Source organism: Tachypleus tridentatus, chromosome 9, assembly GCF_004210375.1.
Source record: "Tachypleus tridentatus isolate NWPU-2018 chromosome 9, ASM421037v1, whole genome shotgun sequence".
NCBI classification, from domain to species: Eukaryota; Metazoa; Arthropoda; class Merostomata; order Xiphosura; family Limulidae; genus Tachypleus; species Tachypleus tridentatus.
Genome location: NC_134833.1, coordinates 137,210,403 through 137,238,356, shown reverse-complemented (window position 1 = coordinate 137,238,356; position 27,954 = coordinate 137,210,403). Strand labels below are relative to the sequence as shown.

General features: G+C 33.2%; 1 protein-coding gene across 6 annotated transcripts in view; it reads left to right on the top strand.

Moving 5' to 3' along the window:
- The window catches only part of LOC143226462 (nuclear receptor subfamily 2 group C member 2-like), an 80,764-nt gene that overhangs the window by 25,290 nt on the left and 27,520 nt on the right, over positions 1–27,954 (top strand). For 3 of the 6 annotated variants that reach the window (XM_076457463.1, XM_076457459.1, XM_076457460.1), the window contains exons 2-5: positions 21,131–21,229; positions 25,689–25,864; positions 26,710–26,947; positions 27,449–27,640. In XM_076457463.1, the coding sequence (XP_076313578.1) occupies positions 21,190–21,229; positions 25,689–25,864; positions 26,710–26,947; positions 27,449–27,640 (646 nt within the window). In that variant the 5' untranslated portion in view covers positions 21,131–21,189. Of the gene's footprint in view, positions 1–17,648; positions 17,746–21,130; positions 21,230–25,688; positions 25,865–26,709; positions 26,948–27,448; positions 27,641–27,954 lie in introns of all 6 variants that reach the window. The other 3 variants (XM_076457464.1, XM_076457462.1, XM_076457461.1) reach the window with 2 other exon arrangements.

Genomic DNA, 27,954 nt, shown 5'->3' with positions numbered 1-27,954 from the left:
GAAATGTCTCATAAGTTGAAAAGCACGCCCACGTCACTTGATAAATAATTTAGTTAACATGTGAATAGTATTATGATAAACGGATACACGAATATTTCCCAGTCAGTGTCCATTTCTTAACTTACTTGTACCCCGCTAGGACAACGGTAAGACTTCTGATTTACAGCAATAAAATCGGGACTTAGATTCCTCTCGGTGGACCCAGCAGATAGCCCGATGTGGCTTTGCTCTAAAGGAAACACACACACACTACTTATTGCTTCTAAAAATCTAATCGCCAGTGAGATAAAAACTGTGTACATGCAAATATTTGTTCCAACATTCGTAGGATTTCATTTTCTGTCAGATTAGGTCAGGGTGCGTGTGGCTTCATGGTAAGGATGCTGGACAGAGTTCGTGTCACATTGCTGCATAATCGCATTCAGCACTTTAGGGCCACGGACGCCTCGTAAGAATGATGGTCAAATCCCATTATTGTTGACTATCTACATTCTTTCTAGTGTATCAGTTGAAAATTAGAGACAGTTATCTTGTGCCTTTCGGTGAATAACCGAAACAATATTTAGTAGTAGTAATTCGTAGGGGTACCCAACAATAGACATAAATAACTGTACAAAACAAGGATACTTTTATCTTTGACCAGCATTATCTTACCTATCAACACTATGGTTATTTTAAATATTATATTTGGACTTCACCTTTACGTCGGTGTTCTTGGGTTCGATGGATACACGTCTGACTGACACGTAACCATAGGAAACAGGTGTACATATCATGTACCTTCGTAGAAAGAATTTGTTGTTGTAACAATTTAATGTTGTTATTGGGAACTGGAAAACACAGAGGAATGTGTTTAAAAGTTTCTTTTGGTATATCAAACGGTATTTGGCCTAAATAAAGAACAATAATTCAGTTGAAGCAAATCAGTGAATAAATTCTGTCAACGACATCTTAAATATTATTATTAGTGATAATGTAATAATGCTATTAACTTTAAAGTAATATATTTTCATTTACTAACATTACAGTAAAAATCGGATTATATAATTACGTTTGTATTCTGTTTGATGTTACGTCTGAACCTTTAATTGTTTGTTCATACGTCTCTAGATAATAAACTAATACTGATTATTTTTGGGCACGTTTAGAGAAAGCGTTCCTCATCACTAAACCATACAAATATGTGAGAACTTAGACGGCGTACAAGTAATTATAAAATTAAATTAATAAGAACTTCTGAGTGAAAGTAAATAAGGTTGTGGAGTAGTATGTCAGCCACACTGTAACTACTATATCCAGTACCGATGAGTCCTTTCGTCAGCTACCTGCATTCTTCAAGCAGGCTGAGATATCACAGACATGGTGGTACGGTGACTGATAAACACTAGTTGCTTATCATGATCAGGTGATTGGAGCGCTCTGCTCGCAATCTGAGGGTCGCAGGCTCGAAGCCCGTTCCACCAAACATGCTAGTCCTTTCAGCCCGTGAGGGCGTTGTTAAGTTCGGTCAATCTCACTATTCGTTAGTAAAAGAGTAAGTAGCCCAAGAGTTAGCGGTGAGTGGTTATGACTAGCCGCCTTCCTTCTGGTTTTTCAACACTAAATTAGAGAAGGTAGCGCAGATAACCCTCGTGTAGCTGTGCGCGAAATTCAAAACAAACAAATTGATACACTTTAAATAACAAATTGCTCGACAACTGTTATGACGTGAACTGGATTAAAGTGGTAAAAGTACAGTTTTTCGTTAATTTTTTTTCTGTTACGTTAGGATTAGGTAAAGTATTTATGTAGTGTTACATTATTTATTTCAGGATTCGTTAACATGTTGTTATTTATTTTTGCACCATGTATTATTGATTGTTATTTTATTCAGCCTACCTAGCCTACAGGGTGGCCCGTAAGTCCCTACCCATCCATATATCTTATGTATCCAGTGTATCTGTGTGCTGTCCCTCATTCTCGCTGCATAATATTATGCGACGCCATGTTCTGTGAGACATTTTAGTGTAAATGGGCTTACATCGGCCATATTTCTCTGAAAAAAAAAAAGATTGTTTGTTTTTGAATTTCGCACAAAGCTACTCGAGGGCTATCTCCGCTAGCCGTCCCTAATTTAGCAGTGTAAGACTAGAGGGAAGGCAGCTAGTCATTACCACCCACCGCCAACTCTTGGGTTACTCTTTTACCAACGAATAGTGGGATTGACCGTCACATTATATAACGCCCCCATGGCTGGGAGGGCGAGCATGTTTGGCGCGACAGGGATGCGAACCCGCGACCCTCAGATTACGAGTCGCACGCCTTAACACGCTTGGTCATGCCGGGCCCCTGATAAAAAAAATAAACAAATTTATAATACATGCCTAATTGAATATAACATAATAACATATGGATGGGTAGGGACTTACGGGCCACCCTGTAGAATGCACTTGAGTCAAGAGATGTGAATTACCAGTTACAACTTTATCGTTGATGTCGTACGTCATATGCAACTGCATGTATTTTCACCAGCCCTGTCCAACTTCGTCAAGAATATAATATTTCTTCAGACGTGACGACAGCTTCAAAATGAAATTACTCCCCCCTTTCCCTCCCCAGGGACAAAATATTGTAGGAAGGCAAGTAAACGTGAACATATAGGGTCAATGAGCTTCTGTGTAGTTAAATATTGTACATACATATATACAGACACACTATACAACCTAACGGTTTAATTCACTTCAGTGTAAATATCAGGCCATGAGTGCTGGCTGTAACTTGATAAAACCGTAAAGTTGTTGTTCTAATTCATGCCTAAAAGTTTTACAGGAGATCTGTTGTGAGGATAATTTACACATTAATTTATTGCCTCGAGAAGGCCCTGGAGCTGAAATGAACTTATCAAAACAATTTTAAAAGTAGTGTGAACCTGTTCTCCGTGTAATGTTCTCATGTTGTATAGAATGACCTTCAATGATTATGTTGCTACTAGGCCATGGCATTACTGAGTTTTAGAGCAGAACGTGGGATTACGCGTGTGCCTGTTAACTGGGAAATATAATTTTTACAATTGTTTCTGTTCGTAATACTTTACAAATTATACTCAGACAGATCTTATAATTTGTTGTGTTCAGTGTCATAAGCATTACTTAATCTCGGAGGAACCTGCGGTACAAATCAAAGGGTCTCTCCCCTCTAGTTTTTAGTTCGGACGATTCCACCGTTCTCTTTCAATTTATTCGTTACAAATTCGGGAATATGGTAATGAGTATAGAGACTGGTCGTCATGGAAACATCACGTATATGAGTACAGCTTGTTGAACCAGCATAGTTTTGACAGATCAAGAGCTGCAAACGATTTGGCGAATGAAGTGCAATCAATTGTAAATAATTTAGTTTTAGCCTTCACTAGTTTGTGTTGTTCAACTTGAAGGATAGCACCAGTAACAAACGAAAAGCTTGTTCGGTTCGCTATAAATTAGTTGTTACTGGAATTCGCGTAACAGTTGTTTCATTTCTCAAATTTCAGATTTTGTAATGAATAGTTTAACGAACTCTTTGTTTTTTTCCATGTGACGACGACCTTGCGTGCACAGTTATTACCTTCCTCTAATCTGATTCGTTGATAAATCCATCCCAGATTCTTTTATATTTCCTGATTTCCGTACGGATGTTACTGTTGTTCGGTTGGGTGTACATGCAGTCACAAATACATCAGAAATCCCAGCGCCTGCCATCAGCGTTAAATGGCCAACGTAGTGACGTCATAAGGCCGTTGACCTTTATGTGCTGGTGTGGCTGAACTTCTGTTGGTGGAAACTGGTCCGAAATGGACGATTATGTCATTTCTTATTAATGTTGTGCATTACGAAGTTACGCTAGTGTTAAAGTATAATGGATTATTGTAATTGCTGATATATAAAGGTATTTTATTAAAAGCAAGTGTTTTAGGTCAATGGAACACAATTTTGATCCAAAGATATTTATAAACAGTTTATTCTTACAATGCATTTCACAGGGAATCCGTCAAGCGTATTTTCAACCAAATTGCTTATTAAAATAACTATCACGTCAAACTAATTAACTGAATTTAATATTCGGACCCAGCAACTCTCCGGCTATACAATTTTAAACTGTTTTATAAATTATTAGAGGTGACATGTTAGATAGAATTGTTTTAGATTGGTGTAGAAACATATTACGTAAACCTAGAGAATAACTTACTGTTAAAAGCTACTAAACGTAATCATGTAATAAACCATGATTTACAAGCGTGTTTCATGATATAAAAAGTAGTATTTCTTGTAAATCTAAATTCTTGGATTGTGTAAACACGTTATTTTAAAGAAGGCGGAATTCTAGAGCACTTCTTCCTCATATACTTCCTTCAGTATTAAATATTCGCATTGGCTGCTGTGTAACAAAGAAACCTAGGAACTGAAGCTGGTATTATAAGCTACTAAAAGTGAGGGTTTCAGGAGTGTGAGCTGTACCTTCACACTGCGGTATAGCACAGTTCGTAAAACTTGGTGTTTTCATTTGGTTAACCCGGGTGCTGCATTTATTTATTTATTTTGTTTTCAATAGTAGGAAGTCTACGAGTGTACCGAAAAAAAATTGGTGCTTAAGATGAATTTGAATTGGTATTCAGTTGTTAATAAATTGGACACATCACTTTGCGCAGTGAAATTGTTTTTATCTAAAATTATTTTGTGTTTGTTATTTAATACACTTATTCCGTGTCAGTGTTAGAAAAACAACGTATTTGTCTTGATTTATTATAGTTTTATATATATTTAAATTATGCGACCTTATTTCTTTTTACCTCATTTTTAAACAGTCATGGCTTTTCACTGGTCTATAAATTTCGTATGATGAATTACACTTCACGTGTTCCACACAGACAGAAATTTGAAATCACCAGAAGAATAAATAAACTTGTAGTTATTGTTGTTTTCATTCCATTACCCCAACCCATCTCTGTAGCTCAGTGGCAAGGCTTGAGAATAATAACGTTAAAAATCGAGGTTCGATAATCGCATTGGATACAATACAATTAGCCTATTGTGTGGCTCTGTGGTTAATAAAAACAAACTGTTCCATTGTTGCTTGTTTATTTGATCTATAGAGAAAGTTCGAACTTAATATAATACAGCTGTAGTGAAATGCGCAAACTTAATGACAATCTAAAGATAGGTTATCTAACGGTTATCCGGTTGCATATTTATAGTATTATATCTAAAATATTGCGCATACATATTAATTCAGGAAAGTTTTAAACTTGGAATTTTTTTTTCAGATATTTGTGACACGTGTTAGTGTATAAACCTTTTTTTTTCGCGGTTGGTTTAGAACCTAATGTGGATGTACCAACATTTTTGAAACGTTCCATAGCAAAATACTTTGCCAAAAGCAAGCAAAGGCAAGGGGCGGTCAGGTGTGGCACTTGTGCGTGTGGTACCAAGGCCAGAATTAGGGCTGCACAGTAAGAGCTTGTCATTGTTTACTAAAGCTTCCACGAGCAACACCTGCTCATACCTGACTTGTAAAAATGGCGTTGCACGTGACCTTGCTTTTAAGATTGCATCTTGAAGTTATAACTCGAGTTTGAAAAGAAAGGGCACTGCAGTATATTATTTAACAATTGCATGTAACACCTAAGTGACTTTCTAAATTTCTTCCGTCTGAAATACACTTTGTAACAGTGATTGTATTTGAAACGAGGAATTTGTATTTGCTTTAAAGGATTTTTTTTAAGGGCACGCTGTTACTTCATAACGTTGTAGTGTGTCTGGTCTGCAAATATATATCAGGCAAAGTTTATTGATAAAATTCATTATTTTAATTATATACTACACTAAGCACTGTTTTTTTTTTATACTTTATATTGTTGTTTAACTTTTTTTGTATTTTTGAAGGATGGCGCTAGTTTTAATATATTACTGGATATCTTTATTTCAAAATTACTTCTAGTAAACTTTTCTAATGGGTTTGCTGAAAGTTTCCAAATCTCTTTTTTTTACGTGGCTTGTAGACACTGGTTAGACTAATAAATGACATATGAAAAGTCTGATACAATTTGATCCAACTTGAAGTAGTATTAGAAACTATCAATTATTCTCAATACACCAGAATAATTACAGTAACTCTGTGTAGTTTAATTATTTTAAGTGTAATTAAAATCCATATATTAGTACATATAACATAGAAGAATTTCTTTGTAGTTAAGCATATAGCTACACAATGAACTTTGTGTGCTATGCTCACCGCGGGTATTGCAACCCGGTTTCTAGCGTTATAAACCCTATATAATACAACGTGGTGAAATGTATTAATTTTAATTCTGTGTATTAAGTGGCATATGACCAAAAATATGTGTAAAAATACTTTCTAAACGTTAATATGGTTATTTCTGTCTTTTATTTAACACTTGTCACCACTCATTCTGTTACTGTAAAAACAACAGGAACGCCCAATTTGTGAAATATTTTACCAGTTGACAATATTGAAAAACCAGTTAAGTTATTTTGAGAACTCGAAAATAACATTTTTTACTCGAAACAGGTGCTCGAGATTTTCTTGTAAATAATTTACAAAACTGTTAACAGATGTCGTACCTATAGAAAACGTTTAACGTGCATTGATACAACAGTGCTAACATTTAAATAATGACATGTACGTTAAATTTGACAATTGAAAAATATGCTTGTGTTTAATGTAAGCAAAATTATAAGGAAATAAGCTATATTTTAACGTGGTGTGTTAAAACTTAAAGTCTTTTCGTCTGCAAAGTATATGTGTTCATATTTATCGTTACATGGAACAAATATTTTGTTTCATTGGTTAACACAATTTGTTAGCATCTTTCTTTACAGTGGTAAATGTTTTATATGAAATTTGCATTGACAAAATATTGAAAGAAAGGACCAGACTATAGATATATACTTTAAAAACTTGAATATTTTGGTTTTAGGAAGAATTCACTTGTGTATATTTTCAAAAGAGAAATGTGATACTAAGATGTTTAAAAATAGATATGTATACTTTATATGGCAGCAGGTAAAGTAAAACCAGCAGTAGTAGTTGGGTTAGGCCTTGTAGCCAGACAGGTTTTTCTTTGGTACAGTTAATGAAATAACATTTATAACATGTGTGTTCTATACAACTGTAATTATTCTTTTTATCATGTTTTAAAGAGTGAAATGAATTTTGTAACATATACATGAAAAGCAAAAGTAATTAATTGTCAACATATTCTATACAAATCTACGTTGTTATAAAAGTTACTGTTGACCCAATACAAAGAGCAGCGAATTATTTTTGTGTTATACATTTGACGAAAGTGTATAGAAGAACTCTTAAGGTTGCGTGATTTTTTGTCAAGGTTATGTTAACATTCTGAAGTTGAAGAGCTTTACTGAAAACTACTAGTTTATAAAAAATAGTTACAAGATAATACAGTTGATACTAACTGTTGGCTGTGAGAATAAATTTGGTTTATCTCAGTCATTATATTATAATTTTTTACAGTATTGTTTCACAAATATTAGAATATTAGATTAGCCTCTTTTGGAATACAGTGAAGTTATACTTATCTATTCAGATAATTATAACCATTTTAATTATGATTATTTCGCAAAATGTTTTCATTTTTATAGGAATAGAAAAACATTATGAGATACTAATGTTGCCTCAATGTAAATAAGATATAATGGAAATGCTTAGTTTTGTCATTGATTTTGGTTGGAAATATAAGTAGGCCTATTAAGGATTCTGTGCTTGAAAACACAAGTGCCCCTAAAGCATCTTCATATTTTGTTGTTTAAAACCTTTCAAATCTCATTAAATTCAGCATTAAAACCATGAAAGATTAAAGTGAAAATTTGTTAATGAAACTTCAACTATTTTTTAAAAATTATTTCAAAACAAACATACCAAACAGTGTGTTGAAACACCTTTATTTATAATGGTTCACCAGTAAAACATGAAATATGATTTTTGAAAATATTTAGCATAAAAATGTATAATGGTCAACTAACAATTATGTGTTTAAATAATTAAAGTTGATAGTTTTGTATTATGGTTGCCAGCTTGTTACATAGATAAGTGGCAGAACTGTATATTTACCAACATATCAGGGCATATTCATGTACTTTACTAAAAACAATCTTATATTTTGGAAAGTTTCTTATTAACATATTGTTTAGAATTAGTAGTGTTCTGTAATACATTGTGGTTGTTTGACTGGTGGAATCCTAGTCAAATTCAGTTTTGCATTGTCCAGGAAATTTTTGCTTTACTGTATAATGCACCAATATTCTGTTTTGTTTTTTGGAATTTCGTGCAAAGCTACATGAGGGCTATCTGCACTAGCCATCCCTAATTTAGCAGTGTAAAACTAGAGGGAAGGCAGCTAGTCATCACCATCCACCGTCAACTCTTGGGCTACTCTTTTACCAACAAAATAGTGGGATTGACCGTCACATTATAACGCCCCCGGGCTGAAAGAGCGAGCATGTTTGGTACGATGGGGATTCGAACCCGCGAATCTCAGAGTACGAGTGGAACGCCTTAACCCACCTGGCCATGCCGGGCCAAAGGTGTATGTTTGCCTTATAGAACAGCCATGTCGGACTATCTGCTGTGTTCACTGAGAGGAATCAAACCTCTTATTTTAGCGTTGTAAATCCGTAGACTTACCGTTGTCCTAACAGGGAACTTGATAAAGGGAATTGCGGTTACATAAATGCTGTCTCATATTAAAATGTCTTATGTATAATTGTTTTTTTAAATTTTATCGTGTTATAAGAATACTTGTCGTAAGATATTGGCTTTAAGTCATTTTATTTTAAAACACTACATTCTTTGTTAAGTCCGATAAGGTTTGTCAAGAATTATGTGTGTAATAATAGTATTTAAACCACGCTGTATTCGTGGTGTCCATTTCCAACGACGCGTTTCGCGCAATACTGAGCAATACACAAGAAACACGAGTGGTCGGAACGTAATTTGTATAAGCTATTTGTTACAATAACAGTTGTCATAGCGTGAACTCCTTTTCTAAGCTGGCGAAGCATGACTACAATTATTATATTTAATATGAAACATTACTGTTAAGCCTATTATGTTTTTTAACACTACAAGCTTATTTAATTACAATAATGATTCGCCAGCTGAGGAAAGGTGTTCATCATAACAATTGTTGTAACATATAGATTACAAAGATAGTGTTTCTAACATTACTGTGTTTGTTGTATCCCAGTTAACCTGATTGAGCGAAACGCGGGCAAAGTGTGGTTGAAATATTATTACAGTAAAACCTGTCTAAGACGGAATCGCACGGGACCGAGTAAAATTTCTAGCTAAAGCAGGTTTTCCTTAATTATGTATAATTTTTAAGCGGAACGTTATACTTGCTTGACTCAAGGAAAGTAAGACATTTGTGAATAAAGTTATTTATACTGTTTATGCTATATTTATTAGAATAAGAACAAAAGTAGACATTCAAAATATACATAAGTACACAAAATCGTAATCAAATTTATTTGAAGAAAGTGTCCAATTTCAACTGTTTCGTTTTTTTAATGGGCTTTCTCATGTGGTTAAAAGAGAACGCCAATTCTACGGCCTTTTCATGAAGTTCATTTTTCCCCTTCATTTTTGCGTACAATTTGATAGCATTAATATAACTTAACACTTGCAATGAAGTAGGGATTTCTATTTCCTCACTATCTTTTCCATTTTGTTCATCTTCTGAATCTCTCACACTGTTACCATCTTGCGATTCTATTATAGATTTTAAATCAATTTCATCATTTTCTTTTAAAACATTCTTGTCAACATTCACAGAATAATCTGCATCAATCTTCTCAATCAGAGTTTGGATTTCACAAGAATCATCATAACAAACAACTTTTCCACAATCTCCGCCATTATCAAGAATAAATCTACAGTTTCGATAGCACTTTATTACGCATTCATCTTTTACGCATTTGATTGAATAACTTAAAAATGCAATTGCGTCTAACACGTCAATTTTCATGGTCATATCAGATGTTCTCTTATAGTCGTCCATTTTTGCAATAATATGCTGAAGCATCAGTTTTCTGTATTTCAATTTTATACACTGTATAATTCCATTATCTCGTAGCTGTAGAACTGATGTTGTACATGGAAGTACAACGAACATTTGAAAGTTGAACTTTTGGGTAACAAGTTGCATTATATAGGAAAAGTAGAATATTCTTACATTCATTTGTTTAGTTTGTTCAAAAATTCCACGAATATAGCACTTGTCATTCACGCTTTATTATTCGCTTTCCATTCCGCAGGAAGTTGATTCTTTCTTAAATTTTTGAAACAGCGCAGATTTTCACTTTTACCTGTTACCAATGGTTTCTCTAGTTTTCCATCAGCAAATGCGACTACAAGTACAGTCAATCGTTCTTTTGAATAGTGACATACAGAATAATAACAGCAAAAAAAGAACAGAATATATTTAACCAATACTTACTGTAATAAAATGTCCGAGAATTTATTAATATTTAAATAAGTTATTAATTGAATAAGAAATTAATATTTAATCAAAAAACATTTTTTCCGCCTTACTCAGGTCCTAATCCTACTTGTAGACAGATGAGGTAGGTGAAAGATAGTTTTCCGTCTGCGTTCCAGCTTAGACAGGTTTTACTGTATTATTTTTAGTCTATCATTACTGGGCTCCTACTGTAAATGTTGTTGAAATAATTTATATAGTTTATTAGTGTGTGGGTGACTGAAGGTTTGTGAAGTTAATGAATATGTCTATTTTTATATATAGTTAGGGTTTGTTTTGGAATTTAGCAGTGTAAGACTAGAGGGAAGGCAGCTAATCATCACCACCCACCGCCAACTCTTGGGCTACTCTTTTACCAACGAAAAGTGGGATTGACCGTCACATTATAACGCCCCCCACGGCTGAAAGGGCGAGCATGTTTGGCGCGACGGGGATGCGAACCCATGACCTTCAGATTACGAGTCGCACGCCTTAACACGCTTGGCCATGCCGGGCCGGTTTGGATTTGAGAAGTACTTATTTCTAAATTCACGTTAATGTGTCACATCTTCATGAACTTTCATGGCCGAATAGAAACCTATCACGAGTGTTTTTTTAGTAATAAAACGAAAAATTTGTCGAAAAAAAACTACTTGTCCAATAGTCAAGACACAAGAGTAAAGTTGTTGTTCCTAATATATATCTCGAGCATGAGGTGATTTAATAAGTAAATGTATTTACTGGAATATTATTTATTTTTTGGAGCATTTGTTACAGGGACTGTGTATATGTATATATATAAACATACAGTACAATTTTTAATACTTATTTCATATAATTCTCACATTCAACCAGTTTATTAGTTATTTGTTTATTAATGTCGCTAATGAAAGCTATTAATTGCAAAAAAATAGAACTGTGAAAGACATTAACCAATAATAAAATGTGACTTTACCCTTTTAATAACAACTTTCTGTCTTTTCACCCAGTACAAAGAAGAATGTAACCTCAATATAAATCGAGATATCTTTTCGTACCATGAATTTTATTTAGCGCCCAGAAACCATTACACTTGTAGTGTATCATTTACTTATATTGGCTACTAGCTTACATATACTTTTATCCATATCTATTAAGTTGCCAAATGTTGTTTAACCAGGATACGAATTCATGCTACACATAAAGGATATAAATCACTTTTTTTTTAAAAAAAACTCCCGTTGTAATTTATTTTTTTGGCAACGTTTCTAGCAAATGCTCCTTTGCAAGCCAGAAATAGCGAAGAAAATAAAATACAACCAAAGTTTCTTTAGGTGATTTATCTCCATATGTCTAGTATATGTGTGTGTGTCACTTTACAACCAATCTGAATCTCTAGGTGCATAAATATATATTATATTTAATATTAGTTGCTTTATGCTATATGTAGGTCTAGGGCTAAACTAACATTGTTGTTATTGTGAAGTTTTTCTTCTTTTTGCAAATTCTTTTAAGTTATTGAGTTGTAAAACGTAAAGAGAAGGAAGCAATGATCCATAAACTTAATAAATCACGCGTCAAAACCTAATTAAATATATCATCTATATAATAAGATTCAGTGTGTGTGTGTGTGTCACATAAATCTTCCTAAACCACTAGTTGCATCGACTTATAAGTGGTGCGAAACGAATCATCTCGACCCAAGGCTAAAACAAAGGTAAAATTTTTGCCTTCCCTTTGGATAACCTGGGGATTTCCCCAAACCCCTTATTCTACACTACAAAACTCATCGACATCTAGATGGTGTCAAACATATCTGTCATGATATTAATGACTGCTTCGTGTAGATATTTTTTTATTTTGCGAGTGAATATTTAATGATTGTTTAGTTTTGTTTATGATAAAAGAGTTGGAAGCAATTATTTAAAAGTAAATAATATGACAGATTTCGTTATGTGAATCAGTAAGAATCGAAAATTGTGTTTGTAACTCATTGATGTCGATATTATAGAGCATCGCGTGAAATTTATTGATGTCAAAAATATATAGCAAGCAGACGAATAAATAATAAACATATAAATAATGTGAGATGAGCGGAAAAAGAAGACGGACATAACAGTAGCAGAAGAGACTAAAACCACGGCCAAAGAAAAGTTCGGTGTAAAGTTAACTACCACAGAAGTGATAGGCCTAACGATTAAAACATAGGCCTAACGTTTAGTAGGTTAGAGAAAAACTAACACTTTTAAAAGATACAAATGTATATTTTATTCCGTTAAAGCGAGTTGTAATTTGAATTACTCTGAGTGAACTTTGAGAAAAGGAACACGTGATATCTGAAGTACGAGTACTAGACGATTACTTGGAAGTAAGCCTAGATATCTGTTTTTAAATTTCGCGCAAAGGAACAAGAGGATTGATTATTTGCACTAGCCGTCCATAATTTAGCAGTGTAAGACTAGAGGGAAGGCAGCTAGTCACTACCACCCACCACCAACTCTTGGGCTACCCTTTTATCAACAAATAGTGGGATTGATCGTCACTTTATAAAACCCCTACGGCTGAAAGAATGAGGATGTTTGGTGTGACGGGGATTCGAACCTGGGATCCTTATATTACGAGTCGAGCTCCCTAATCACCTGGCCATTCCAGGCTGTCTAGATATGAAAAAGAAGCAGACAATTTCAGAAGATACAGTTGTAACAACTCGACGAAACATATGTGAACTATGCTTGGATAGTTTGGTTATAGTAACAGAGAAAAATAGTTTGATTTGTCAGCTGAAATTCTAAAGATATTGAATAGGCCAAAGTGTATTTTTGACAAGAACAAAACTATGTAGTGTTTATGATATGCTTATGATTATCTATAGTGTAAAGCATTTTTGTACATATATTTAACTAGTTTTAAATATAAAAGCATACATTACTTTTAAAACAAGTGAAGTTAGTACTCTTCGTTCATGTTTCGAATTTACTGCCAACAAGTCACAGACACCTACTGTAGACGAATTCTTAGCCCAACAGCAACAAAACACATTACATATTTATACTATTGAGAAGTATAAGTGAAAGTCTTTAACTGACAGTTGGAAACAAACACCCTTAACATCTGACAAGTAACAAGCCACATCCAGGATTATTCAGCGGTAAACAACAATAGAAGAAAACACGAACGACAGAGGAAATAAGTAAGTGCTTATACGCACAACTGTAGTACTAGTAGTAACAAAAATAGTGTAGAAATTACAGTAACGCTATATAACAATGTCAACAGATTTCAATAAATGGGTGGAAAGAGGATCTCATCTTGGGCTAAAAACAGTGAACTACAATAATTTGTTAAACACACCAAGAATTAAAGAAGAGAAGAGAGGAAGAAAGACTGAAAGAAAAAATGTGAGAAGGGAAAGAATGGAATATAGAAAATGAGAGAAAGAATAAGAACATAAGTTGAAAAAAAAGGAGGAGAGAGCACAAACTGAGGTAATAAAACTCACCTAATGAAAGGAAGAAGGATATAAAAATGACAGTAGGGATCAGGTCAGCCAACCCAAGCTCCCCAGAGTCAGTACTGGGACAAAGACAACTGGTCAGTGTGTCTCAGCCCACTTCTCACAGGAGAAAACCCTACAAGTATATTCAGGCATGATGTTAGAAGATGTCATGGATTATGGCAAATTAAAAGTTGGTTGACTGAAACTATATGATCATACTGAAGAAAGTTTTGTCAGAAGTTCAGAGGAGTCAAACTTGACAGCAGGGAACTGAATTTAAGTTTGTGGCACGTAGTGATATTTTACCAGATATACTGACATGGCCATGTGTGAAACTAGTTTTCAGGGACTAGTAGACTTAATAGTGTGAGAACAGTCATTGTTCTTAAAGGAGAGAGTACCAAAAGATATAGACAAGATGATCAGGTTGGCAGAACAGTATATGGAAGTCCATGGAAATAATATAATGAGCAAGTACAACAATATCCAGCTATATTCAAAACCAGTAGTGGTTGACCAAAAGCAAGAGTCTACTAAAGGTGATGAGAGGTTAATAGACAAAAATGGCAAGAGATGCTATGTTTGTTATAAAATGGGACACATTGCAAAGGAATGCAAACAACAGCAGAAACCTCAAAATAAAGCAGTTGGAGCTATTTACAAAGGCAGTCCTGGTAAGAAACATGAAAGAGTGACTAGCACCATGGATTCTGCTGCCAGAGGAAAGAGAATCAAAACTACTATTCAGATTCATTACAAGAAACCATAATTCTTTAATGCACAACTAATAGCTGGCCCAAGTTAGCATGATGATCAACTGTACCACTGGTGATGGGAGCATGTAACAAATATCAAGAGGTGTCAACAAATCATGACATGTCAATAATTGAAGACTGTTGGGAACAAGAAAATGAAGGTTTTACGAGACACTGAGTGCAATAGTGCAGCACTAAGAACCAGTCTAGTATCAGATGGTAGAGGACAGGCAAGGTACGCCTGTGTGCTAATTGATAAGACAGTGAGATAATTCTCAAAGCGAAAGTAAAAGTGGATACTTCATATTATGATGGAGACTTTGGGATCATGTGTATCATGGAACCAACACATGACGTGGTGATAAGAAACAAAACAGGTAGTAGAAATTTGCAGGAACTAGACATAAAGAAGATTAATGAAGCATATGCTGTCACCACCAGAGCTCAAGGAAAGATGAGCAAACATGACATCAAGCCTTTACAAGTGTTGTAAGTTTGCAGGAACAGAAGAAACTCACTGCAGAAACTTTGGGACTATGCCTGGGAGAAAGTCGAGCACAAGACAAAGGGGAAAGACTGTTATAGAATAAAGGACCAGAAGGGAATACTAAACCAAATCTATCATGGCAGTTATTGTGGGGAAATTGAACAGATCATAGTGCCAACAGAATACTGGACTCAGGTGATGAAGTTGGTTCATTAATCAGTTGTAGGAGTACACTTTGGAACAAAAATATGACAGTCAGAATTACCAGTAACTTCCATTGGTTAGGATTCATCAGAGATGTGGTTAGATTTCTCCAGGTCATGGGACATATGCAAAAGTGCCACTGGGAAGGAGATGTATCTTGTAGAAGAGACATTCAGTAGAGTATCTGTGGACTTGATTGGGCCACTAGTGCCTGTATCTGACAAAGGCAACCAGTATGTGCTGACAGTAGTTAACTATGTGACACACTATCTGGAAACAATAGCAGTACTGAGACAGAGAGAGTAGCAGAAGCCCTCCTGAAGATATTGCAGACTAGTGTGTTAAGAGATATCCTGATTGACAGAGAAACCCAGTTTACTTCAGAACTGATGCATGAAGTGTGTAGACTTATCAGCATTTAGCAGCTTCTTATCACTCTGGGAAATACTAAGTGTAATGGACTTTGTGAAGGAGTCAATGAAGTTCTAAAAAGTATGTTAAAGATATACCAAGAGATACCATGTGACTGGGACAGGTACTTGCATGCAGTATTATTTGCTTATCGAGAAGTCCTGCAAGCAAGTGCAGGATTTTCACTCTTTGAGTTACTCTATGAAAGAACAGTGTGAGGTCTGATGTAATTATTGAAGAAGCTATGGGTAGGAGAATAAGAGTTAGAATTAAATAACACCAGTTTGTGTTAGATCTCAGAATCAACTGGAGGAGACCCATCCACTTACTCAACAGAACTTCTATACAGCTTCAAGCAGTCAGCAGCATTTCTGAAACAAGAAGGCCAAGGGATAATGTTTCAAGGTCAGACAGAAGGTCTTAGTTTTGCTACCCATAGACCACAGCAAATTCATCTTACAATGGAAAGGACCTTTTGAAGTAAAGGAACCACTCAACAGAATGGACTTCAGGGTGAATGGGAAGACCAAGATCTTTTGTGCCAATCTGTCGAAGTATTTTGGGACAGAAGAAGAACCAACTTGTACAACTATTGAAACAAAGATGGATGTTGCAGGTGTGGCCATCACAGATGCAGAACCAGAACATAGTGACTTTGTCTTGTAAGATAAGGACCCACTAGATCTAAGACTACTCAGTAGAGATGAGACATACAGTAGTTGATCTGTTGTGTAAAGAATTTTTGTGCATCATCTAACTAGTTCCATATATATATATATTAATTTTAAAGCAAGTAAACTGAGTGTTGTTCGCTTATATTTCCAAATTCATTGCCAACAAGTTACAGACACCTACTGTATAAGAATCCCAAGCCAAATAACACCACACAGCATATTTTTATACTGTTGTGAAATGTAAGAGCCTTTAATTGACAATTTGCAAGCATAATAACTTTAACATCTAGCAGAATCCTATCAGCCTGAAGTTTAGGGAACCTGGGTATTTTACAAAATCACTTTTAAAGGAATTATCCAAAAGAGGACCTCAAATTTTGTATTAATTTAAATTAGGGCATGTAAGTAAAAGGCCTACTAATTACCATTTGTGACTTGGTTAGATAATGTAAATTTGCATTGAGCTAAAAAAGTGTAAAATAATAGTTAAAGTATTAAATTTACATGATAGTGGCCCTGTAAATTTGGGCCATTAGTTCACAGGTTGCCTGGTTGAGTGTGTAAGATTATATGATCTAAATGCATGGACCAAGTAATGTGACTGTGTTTTGTGTTTTTTTTTAATAAACTGCTGTTTTTTGATGTAAATAGATACAATGCAATGCTATAACATTATAAGTGTATACTGGCTACAGTTTTGGGCATATTTTGCCTATACATGTATATAAAGAGACCAGACCTAACTGCTATTTAAAATGTGAGCATTCCCTGGTGGTGCCCAATTTGTCTACAGTACTGCTTGTCTCTAGTATTGTGTTAATAAATAAAAATATATTGAAACTTTCTAAAAAAGTCCAGATGTTGAGCTGTACTATAATCAGGCAGCGTAATAAAATAAAAACCCTTCTTTCAAAACTTTCACGAATGTGTATCAGTGCTAAAGTGGAATCATGGATTTCCATTACTAGATAAATCTGTATGTTTAAACAACTCCCACTCTAACTACACTTAGGCATAGGTATAAAACAAATAATTAGGTAACCACATTCGTCCTCAGTATAACATTTAGCCTTCCAACAATGTATATCTGAAATTTATCTTCCTGTATTTCTGTTCTACTGATCTTTAGGTTTTGGCCGTTTACCATATTTGCAGGATATAGTCTTCCCAACTCATCACCTTTCTACAAAATGTGGAGTTGGCTGATATCATATTGGGCATTTGTGGTGAGAGTATGAATATATGAAGTATTGATGAGAGTCAGTTAAAACATTAGCACTAATTTTGTTGCTATTCATTGCAATCATAAATCTTTTATGATACATAACAATTTGTTGTTGTTGTTTTGAATTAAGCTACTGAATGGGCTATCTGTGCTCTGCCCACCACAGGTATCGAAACCTGGTTTTTAGCATTGTAAGTTCACAGACATACTGAAAACCATAATGATGAATCATGATAACGACATATTTGTGTAAATGCTGTTTTAGAAATGGTTTAATTATAGCTTCTAATAATTTCCAAACCACTGATGTACATTAACTGGCTGGTAATTACTTAAACATTGTCTCTGTTTCCTCCTTAATAATCAGTGATATTGGCTTGTTTCCAAAGTATCTAGGATCTCACTATTTTTAATGAATTCATTTAAAACAAATATTAATTCTATGTACATATGCTCATTTGTTTCCTTCATTATCCAAGCATAAATATTATCTAGTTGATATACCTTCTAATGGTGAATCTCAGTAACTCTGGTCTAATTAGAAAGTGCACTACTTTGTGCTCGACTTGTAATCTGAGGGTCGCAGGTTTGAATCCCCATCTCACCAAATCTTTCAGCCATGGGAGCGTTATAATTTGATGGTAAATAACACCATTCATTAGTAAGAGAATAGCCCAAGAGTCTGCAGTGGGTGGTGATGACTAGCTGCCTTTCCTCTAGTCTTTGACTGATAAATTAAGGATGGCTGGTGCAGATATGCCTCGTGTAGTTTTGGTTGAAAATCAAACCAAACCTCTGTGGAGGGATGGCATGGGTACCTGTTTTAAAGCAATGTAAAAGCTATCTAGATTGTCTTTTCTATAACCTGTATACTCCACCTTATAAAAAGTAAACAAACAAGTATCAGGAAAAATTATCACTAATTTGAAAAACAAAAATTATGAAGGGATAAAAGTGAACATATAACTTCATTCAGCTAATGATTACGTAGCAGACTAAGCTGTCTAGACTTTACATGGAGAATAGATTCCATAAATTATTGACTTTCCTTCTAGCAAAACAACTAAAACCAGAATTTTTAATTGTAAAATGTTATTCTATTGTAATTGCACCCATTTAAGAATATAAGATAATATTTGAGAGCAGATACACTTGTGGAACACATTATATATCTTCCCCAGGAGAAATTGTCAAGAAAAAAAAATCTGGTTGACCATCCTGTAAAACATTAGTGCATATTATTCCATCTTAATTGTTTAAGAGCCCAACTTCCTTTTCAAACATTAATTTGTGCTTAAACATACTTAAAAAGCCTTCTTTCTTAGCATTAATATTTTTTGCAAACTATCATTTCTAATATTTTTAACTTTAAACTGTCATATATGTACCTTTCCAGTTTTCTAATGTTTTTAACATTTTTGTTCTTTAATGAGTTTTGAGGCCTCTCATTCTTCTGGTTTAACAGTTTGTTCATATTTTTAAGCCTATAATGTTTTACCAAAGGATTTCAGTGTAAGTTTGGCATTTGGTCTTTTTTTCTATAATCTGAAATTTTTAATTTGTAAATGTAGTAATTTGTCCACGAAAGTATCTCACTCATTCCAATTTCCATGAGATATTTCCTTTCTTGTTCCATCAAAGTTATCTATTTGGAACTAAAATATTAATTTTGAATTTATGATACAGTAAAGCTTCAAATGTTTTTGCCAAACCTTCTGAGCACTATCAGCATCAATGGTTAACATTAAATATAAAATAACATTACTTCTAGTCATTTCTATAACTAATTTAGTGAGACTGCCCTGTATTAACACCACAAAATTATCACCTTCGTTAACTTATTCCATATAATCCAATTCAATGTTTCTAAAGTTGAATTGAAGTACCTCATAACCAGAATTTTTTTTTTTCTCAGAAACATTTTTAATTTCTTTATAATTTATAAAGTAGTTCATTTAAGCCCTGTGTCTGGTCAGGTGACTTATATCAACTTGCAGTTCTTAACCTCCTGTCTTTATCTACAAATAGATACCAATACTGATTCTAGCCTCTTGCCATTTGTACTAACCTCTTTAATATTCTTCAGTTTTATTGGCTGTATCTTTCCAAAGAACCTTTTCCTCTAACAAATAAATTCCATTAGTTCATCCACCCAAATCTCCTCGGAGTGTTGCACACATTTTGTTTGTTGTTAAGCACAAAACTATACAGTATACTACTTATGCTGGTCTCACCATGAGTATAGAAACCAGAATTTTAGCATCATAAGTCAAGAGGTTAGCACTGAGTGATTGGGAGAGTACACTTAAGTTTTAAGCTATCATTTATTCTATTTTATGTCTATTTAAATCTTCCTCACAGGTGCAATTGAGAATTTCCATGCAGATAAGCCTATAAGAAGAATTTTTAGAATACTAGACTTTATTTTTAGAAACATATGAGGCTTAGTTTTCTACATGGTGTTCAGAAAGTCACTGTGCACTTATATATTTATTAACAGACATGTTTTAATATAGAATACAGGAGGTAAATATGAATGACAATTATAAATAACGTTAAAAGTGACACCCGTTGGCATCAATACAAGCCTGGATCCTTCTTATTTTGTTTATAAACACCACTATCAGTTGCTGGCTTGAAATAGACTGAATAAAATATGATTATAAAACTGCACAGTGACTTTCTGAACACCCTGTATATTTATAAGTTGGACCTAGACTGAAAGAACATAATTGATATAATTGTCATACCACTTCATGATTTAATGTATGATATGACTGCAACATGAACCATTTATTAGGATTTAATCTATAGTTTGAGTTTCAAAAGCTATAATATTGGCCATTATTAGTATATTTGAAATATTGTGCCAAGAAATTGACATGTTGATACAATAAATGGAATACTTTTCACTGGTAGTCTTAGAATATCTTATGATGAGAAAAAAACAGGCCTTAGAATGGTTTAATGAAAAATAATTAATAAAAAATATCAATATAAGTTTGATGATGGGATGATGAAATAGGCAGTTTTGAAGATTTTATATGTTAGTTTACTGTAACCCTAAATGCATTGGGTTTACATTTGGAATGAACAGTTTGGTATTAAGTTTGAAACAACAAATATATTTGGGATTTTAATAGTATATTATTAAAAAATTGAAAAATGATTAAGAAAGCTTGGTTTACATATATATATTACCACATCTAACATGATTAAGTTAAACAGAGTCTAATCCATGTGTTCAAAAAATGCTTTTTTTTTAATGTCACTTTTTCTCTTTATTTATTTATTAATTTTAATGTGTTCTGTAGTTGATGTACTGTGTAAGAAAAAACAATTTTATGAGTGTTTATACACCAGTAAATGCTGAATTTGATCAACAGAAACCAAAACTTATAATAATGACCCCACAAGAGTTGGCATCCTTCATGAATGTTCGACCATGACATCAAGGAAGAACAAACCATTGACTTCTGATCAAGGTGAGCTTACTCAATAGGCTGTGAAAAGATCAAATGTTTTATTGTATAAAAAAAACGTAGGGTGAATTTTTGCAAACGTTCAAAGGAAATAATTTAAGATTATGATGATAGTAAACAATTGTCACTGATATAGTAGTAAAATGTTTATGAATTATATAGACACAGAGTTGTAACTTTATTTTTAATAAACGCTGACACCTGTGATGAGTAATTGTGTTCGGCAAGCTCATGTACATGAGGATATTATGCTGGAATTTTAGGATTAGGATGTCTCTTCAAAAAGTCCAGTTATCATATGTTGAGACTTGTTTCTGTATAAGAGATTGATAGCTTAAAGTTAACTTGTCTCTTGTCCATCTACACTGCCTCAGCTGACTTTCATTCTGTACTGTTGCTGTTTTTGGACTACGAGTCTACCTATGACTGGAGTGCACAGCATTTCTTATCTGTAGCATTTAATATTGATCACTATTAACGGGTATCTAACAATTATCACTGGAGATTGTCTGTGTTTCTTATTATTAACAAGTGGACTCCAGTGAATATAATAATTTAGTGTTACTTGCTAGTGATTTTCTTTCTTTTTAACTTTCTGAACATGTGCAATGCATTTTTTGGTACAACAGTCTGAATTTTTTATATATTTAAAAATAAAGACTAGATTGTTCTAGTTAACCAAAGGGATTTGGCAAGAACCACTGTAACAGTGGTTTCTAGAAATAATCAGTATATTAGAAGAATTAATTCAATAGTTCAACAGTGTAATTAAATATAAAGTGGTATAAAGTGTATTCTAGGAAGATCCATTTCAGTACTTGTTTCCATTTAGCATCTATTACATAACTGGTTCCATTTTATGTCCTATAGACCAGTGGTTTCTCTTAAATATCCAGTACATCAGTGGGGTCTATTTAATCATTAATAAACCAATGAATTCTATGAAAAAGAAGTAGACTAGCAGGATTCAGTAAAAGAAATACACTAAATTCTAAACATAATTTCTGTGATAGGCAAAATAACTGGAGGATTGGATAACAAAGTTTTTTTTCAAGTTTTAAATAACAGTTTTTGTATATATCTATGAATCAAGTGAAATAAAGCAGCCCAGGCCTAAAGTGGTGATAATAAGACACTTAAATATGCATGTTAATGTACAATATTAATGTATTATATAACCGTTAAATTAAGACAAATTCATAACATCCAACATAGTTTACTTTCCAATCTGGCATAAGCTACACCATGCATTTCTGTCTGAGAACACTGTTACAAAAAATGCTCTGTTTTTGAAATTCATAATACAGTGGTAATAAAAGATCAAGGATATGAATTATGTTAGTAATTGTGTGTGTTCTGTTATTAAACCACTACTGTTATCTAATATCTCACATAAATGTACGTAATAGTAAAATAATTCTAAATTAAGAACAATATTAACACCTTGGCTTCCACACAACTCACTGATGAGTTGGGCTCTATTTTCTTTTTAAGAGTCACTTATTGGCTGGGACACAATGACTACATATACACTCTTCCTGAAAAAGTAATTGTAAAATGACTAGTGTGACCCCGGAAAGTATTGGCAAAATAGGCTTGGGAGCCAACGTGTTAAAGAGCCCCCTTCAGGTTTGAAGGAAGGATCATTTCTGCCAAATAAAGGAGGGATCTGCGAGTTCAGTCATCCAGTGCTCAGCTTTCTAAAGATCTTGGTTAGAATTGTTGTTTTGATAATGGTATACTGGTGTAATCTATGTACAAGCCAGTATGTTAACAAGTTTCACTTACTAGCTAATATGTCAGTAAAATACTGTAACAACCAATGCATCATTGAATTCTATAAAGAATCAATATGTTAGTAGTTTCATTTTATAGGTAGTGAGTCAGTGGCTTTCAATTGATATTCAGAACATAATCAATGTTGGAACTGGAGACAGGGACTAAGCTTCTCCAGGCTTTAAATGGCAATTTTATTCTAAGCTTTGGAAACAAGTAAAATGAAAACATTATTGGCCTGGCCTGTAAAAGTAATCATATGAAACTTGCTCATACCAGTGTAGAATATTAGAGCCCTGTGTATAGTTTAACATTTTATTTGTGTAAATCTTTGACAGTATGTCCAGGGCTTTTGGCAAATATAGCTACAATTTATGTATGAAAACGTGCTTCTTTTAATTAGATACATTATGTTGTATGTCTGTAGTATTTGTAGTGAAAATGGCTCAGGATTCAATTTAATAACATTACATTTTGAAAAGTCCTGACCACTCCAAAATTCCTTCCTGTGGCAGTAATGACCCCAAATCAATGTATAGTATAGTGCATACTCTTACTCATGTTACCACATACATTAAAATCTGAGTTTCCTAAATGGAATTCTCTATGGTATTAGAATCATCAAGTACAGGAGCAGCAAAAGGTCAAGGACATGATTTATTCACATTTATATAACAGAAGGTCAGTGGCTGAATTATTCATATTAAGGTATGCTCCATTACTAAACCATCACAGCTGAATGAAATCTCAACAAATGGCAAAAAAAAAAAAAGGAAATTTTGTTCCTATGACAATGGATCATATTTAACTTACTATCCAGTACACCAATAGGTTTATTTAGTGACTTGTACACCAGCAGATTTCATTTACAAACAAGAGAACTAATAGGTTTTATTTACTAACCAGTACATCAGGGGGTTTCTCTTAATAGATGTTATTTCAGTTTTATTAATAATTAATTTTAATATTGTACTTTTGCGTACCATATGGTAATTTAACTGTTTGGAACAACAGATTCCAGATATTGGTGAAAGTTATTGAATGACCAGATTTCAACTAGAATACGTGTGCTCAGAAATGAAACATTTTCATGGAATTCCTGGGAATGGGAATTCCTGTAAAAGAAACTAGAGATCACCCAAATAACTGTTTCTTTTATCATTTAGTAAATTACTTTGAAAAACCAAAGTGCCAAACATATTCCTAAAAGAAAATACAATTATGAAAGTTGTATAAGTTTTAAATGGTAAGATTTGTTTAGGAAACTGTAAAAATCCTGGTAGATTATCTTTGGCTTCAAGGAATCCAGCAGGGTAGTAGAAATAACAAATTAATGTATAATGTTCAATAAAAATTAATTACTAAGAAAACATTAAAATAATATTTAGTTACTCTATAGAAAATTGTTATGCAAAATTATCATTTTTTAAAGTTATTTCTCTGAGTTATTATCCTTGAGTACTTACTGGTTTTCTTCCTGTATATACAGAATTAACTTTTATTTACACCTGTCAAAAATTAATTATAAGTATTTTGCTTTGTGCTTCTGTATATTTTCTATTAGATTTATAAAGTTTGTTGTCATTTTTAATCTTCTGCTGCATGTAATTCTGCAAAAAAAATTCATGAAAGTGGAAATTGTTTCCAACATTCGATAGGTCATAATATTAGTTCCTTTAGTATGCAAGAACAATAGTATTTGACTTGTTTTCATTTGTATCATTAGCTTAAGTCATTTTTGTGAAGTACTGTTATGGTATACTTTTACTCATTTCTGGTATTAAGCAGTCTTATTCTGTACTATGTTTAGGAAGGGATATTTTGAACTGAATTGATTAGGTCCGAAACAACAAACAGCTACATTTAAAATTACTACAAAATTTTGCAGTCCGACTTTCATAAGCTGTGACATTACATTTGTTTAATAATGAAAATGTAGCTTAAGAACAGATTACATGTTTCCCAGTGGATATGAATTAAGAAAAAATATAACAAAGATTATGGATTATTGTTTACCAGTGGTTAAGAGATAAAATGAAAGAAAATATCTGTAATTCAGTCTGTTTATTTTCCAATGGTTAAAGAAGATTAATATGTTTGCAGAGGGATATAAACGTTGATTATTATAATCAGTTTAATCATCTTTACAGAATAAGACAGACATTCGTACAAACAGTACAAGTGTTGTAGACAGAAATTCAGATGTGTCACTAAACATTTTACACTGAAGATCTGTCTGTGACATATAAACGTCTGTCAGACTTAGACTCTGAAGAGCCAGGGTACAAGGTGATGCCCCTGGAAGAATAAAAATACTTTTGTCCGTCATACAGCTTGCAAATTGCATTTACACAATTTCTAATAATTTTTTCTAAATTGATATTTATAAAGTTTCTTTCAGTATCTCTGTGTATTGTATCACATGTTTTCTGTAAACAAACAAGATCAGCTGTGTAGAGTAATATGAAATGTTGATAACTCTATCGTAAAATGCATAACATCATGTTGAATGACATCTGTCCAGTTTGTAGTTTGTGCTTTGACTTCCACCTGTATACACAGAGTTAAAGAGAAACAAAATAAGCATGATTCAGGCTACAGTTCAATGTTCCATTAATTTAATCTGACATTTTGTAGTATGCAATAATAAAATTGTTTTATAAAAATAATATTTTGTTTACTTCAGAGAAAGACTGTGATTCTAAAGACTCAATAACAGCAAAAGAAGAGTTGGAAGAAACTGATAATCCATTTAAGAATCAACTGGCTTTGGTTCTGAGTAAGGATAAGCCGAAAAAGTCTCCAACTTTGAGTTCAACTGAGAATGAAATGGCAGGAATTAAAACTGAACCTGACAGTCCGGTATAATTCTTAATTATTTTATAGAGTTTTGAGATAGATTAAAAACAAAATAAATTAAAATCTTAAGTACTTAAGGTTAATCATCAATGTAAGCAACTTGAAATATGTGTAGTCATGTCTTAGAAGAAGGAAGAATGGTATTATGGGGATTAACAAATCAGTACTGTTTCTTTTCACTTAGTTCTGGACTTTTATGGTGCTGATTAGTTTTAAATAGGAAAGAATAATAATGTAGAAAATATGGGAAATGACAAATGGAAATACATAAATTTAGAACAGGAGTTTCAAAGCAGTACATGATAAATAATTATGACAATTGTAACTTCCATTTTGTGGAAATATTTGATACTTTTATAACTAAACACAAAATATTTTCCAAGCAGAAAACATGATATAATGCTGAAAATTGTGAATTGAAAACAGATAATTTGTTTAACAGGACTGGAAGACAAGATTTGTTACATTTTTTTTGTTATAACTATTAATATGTTGAAATATTATTACTTACCAAAATATTGTTTTTAGCTTAAAGATATTGGTTAGTGTAAAAATATGTTAAAAATGTGATGATTGGTCAAAAATGCTATTAATTTAATAATGTAAGTTTATTATGATTTGTTTGAGATTCTTTTATAATACTATTAGATTCGTGATTGTTGTATTTCATGTTTTGTATTTCAACAATAAAGATGTATGTACCTTTGGAGATATAAGAGTTTAGTGTATCTTAAAACCTACTTTTCAAAATTTTACATTATACCAAATTTGTAAGTTACGAGAATAAAGTTGTACAAAACACACACATCTAGATATATACTTTTTATGTGATTTTCTCTCAATTTCAGGTGAATGATCACATAGATTACCTTCAAATCAGTTGTTCATCAAGTGAGTCTCCATTGGGTAATACATTGACTCTGGTTCCAACAAACTTTAATTCATCAGATTGGGCAATCAAAGTGAAAGAGTTGCAAACTGCTGAGCAGTTAGCGAGAATGAGAGATCAAGAACCATTTTTAAGAAAAGAATACGAGCAAAAACCACCATTCGAACTATGTGTTGTATGTGGTGACAAAGCTTCAGGTAGTGTTTTACCAGTTATTTAGCTTTAAATGTTTGATGTGATATCTTTTGATATGTTAGTACTTTGAACCTTGATCTTGAACATGTGTAACTTCCAGAATAGACTCAGGAACAATTTTTTAGCAAAGAGTGACAATAACAATTTTTGAGACAAAATTATCATTATTTCGAGTTCAAGATTCAGTGACATTCAAATAATTTTCACAACTAAAACTTTTTAAGTTATACTAACATAAATGATTGTATTTTCTAATTAAAACCAGAATCAATGTACACAATTACTGGTTTACCATGTGGTTGTGGCATGTTAAGATTTTCATTTAATTTGTATTTTATCAGTTCATATGGCCACTAGTACCTGCTATATTTCTTGTGTCTGATGTATGAATAAAGGCTGTTAGGGAGATAACTTCTTTTACTTTACAGCATATATTGTTGTGATTATTAAGATACATTTATAACCCATTTTCCACTTTTCAACTAGTTCCACATATCTTGTAGGTCGTCATTATGGGGCAATCAGTTGTGAAGGATGTAAAGGTTTCTTTAAAAGAAGTATACGCAAACAGTTAGGTTATGCTTGCCGTGGAAATCGAGATTGTGAAGTCACCAAACATCATCGTAATCGGTGTCAATACTGCCGTCTGCAGAAGTGCCTAGCCATGGGAATGAGGGCGGACTGTAAGTTGGCATGTATGGTTCGCAGCACTTGGGTGGCTGGTTTTATGTTTTCCTTTCTTCCTGTTTCAGCCATATACTACCTCAGTTTTCATAACTTTGGAATCTATTTTTTAAAAAATTCACATTTTCTAAAGTTACCATTGGCAGCTTTTGTATGTGTTTTGTTTTAGATTCTAGAGTTTAAGCATTAATGGCATGGCTATTTTCAAAAAGGTATATTCTACACTTGTAATATCTTAATGTTTATACTGCTCAGTTATGACGTCTTTACTTCCAGAACATTTGCAGAAATGATCTCACACTTATGTTAAACGTAGTATTTACAA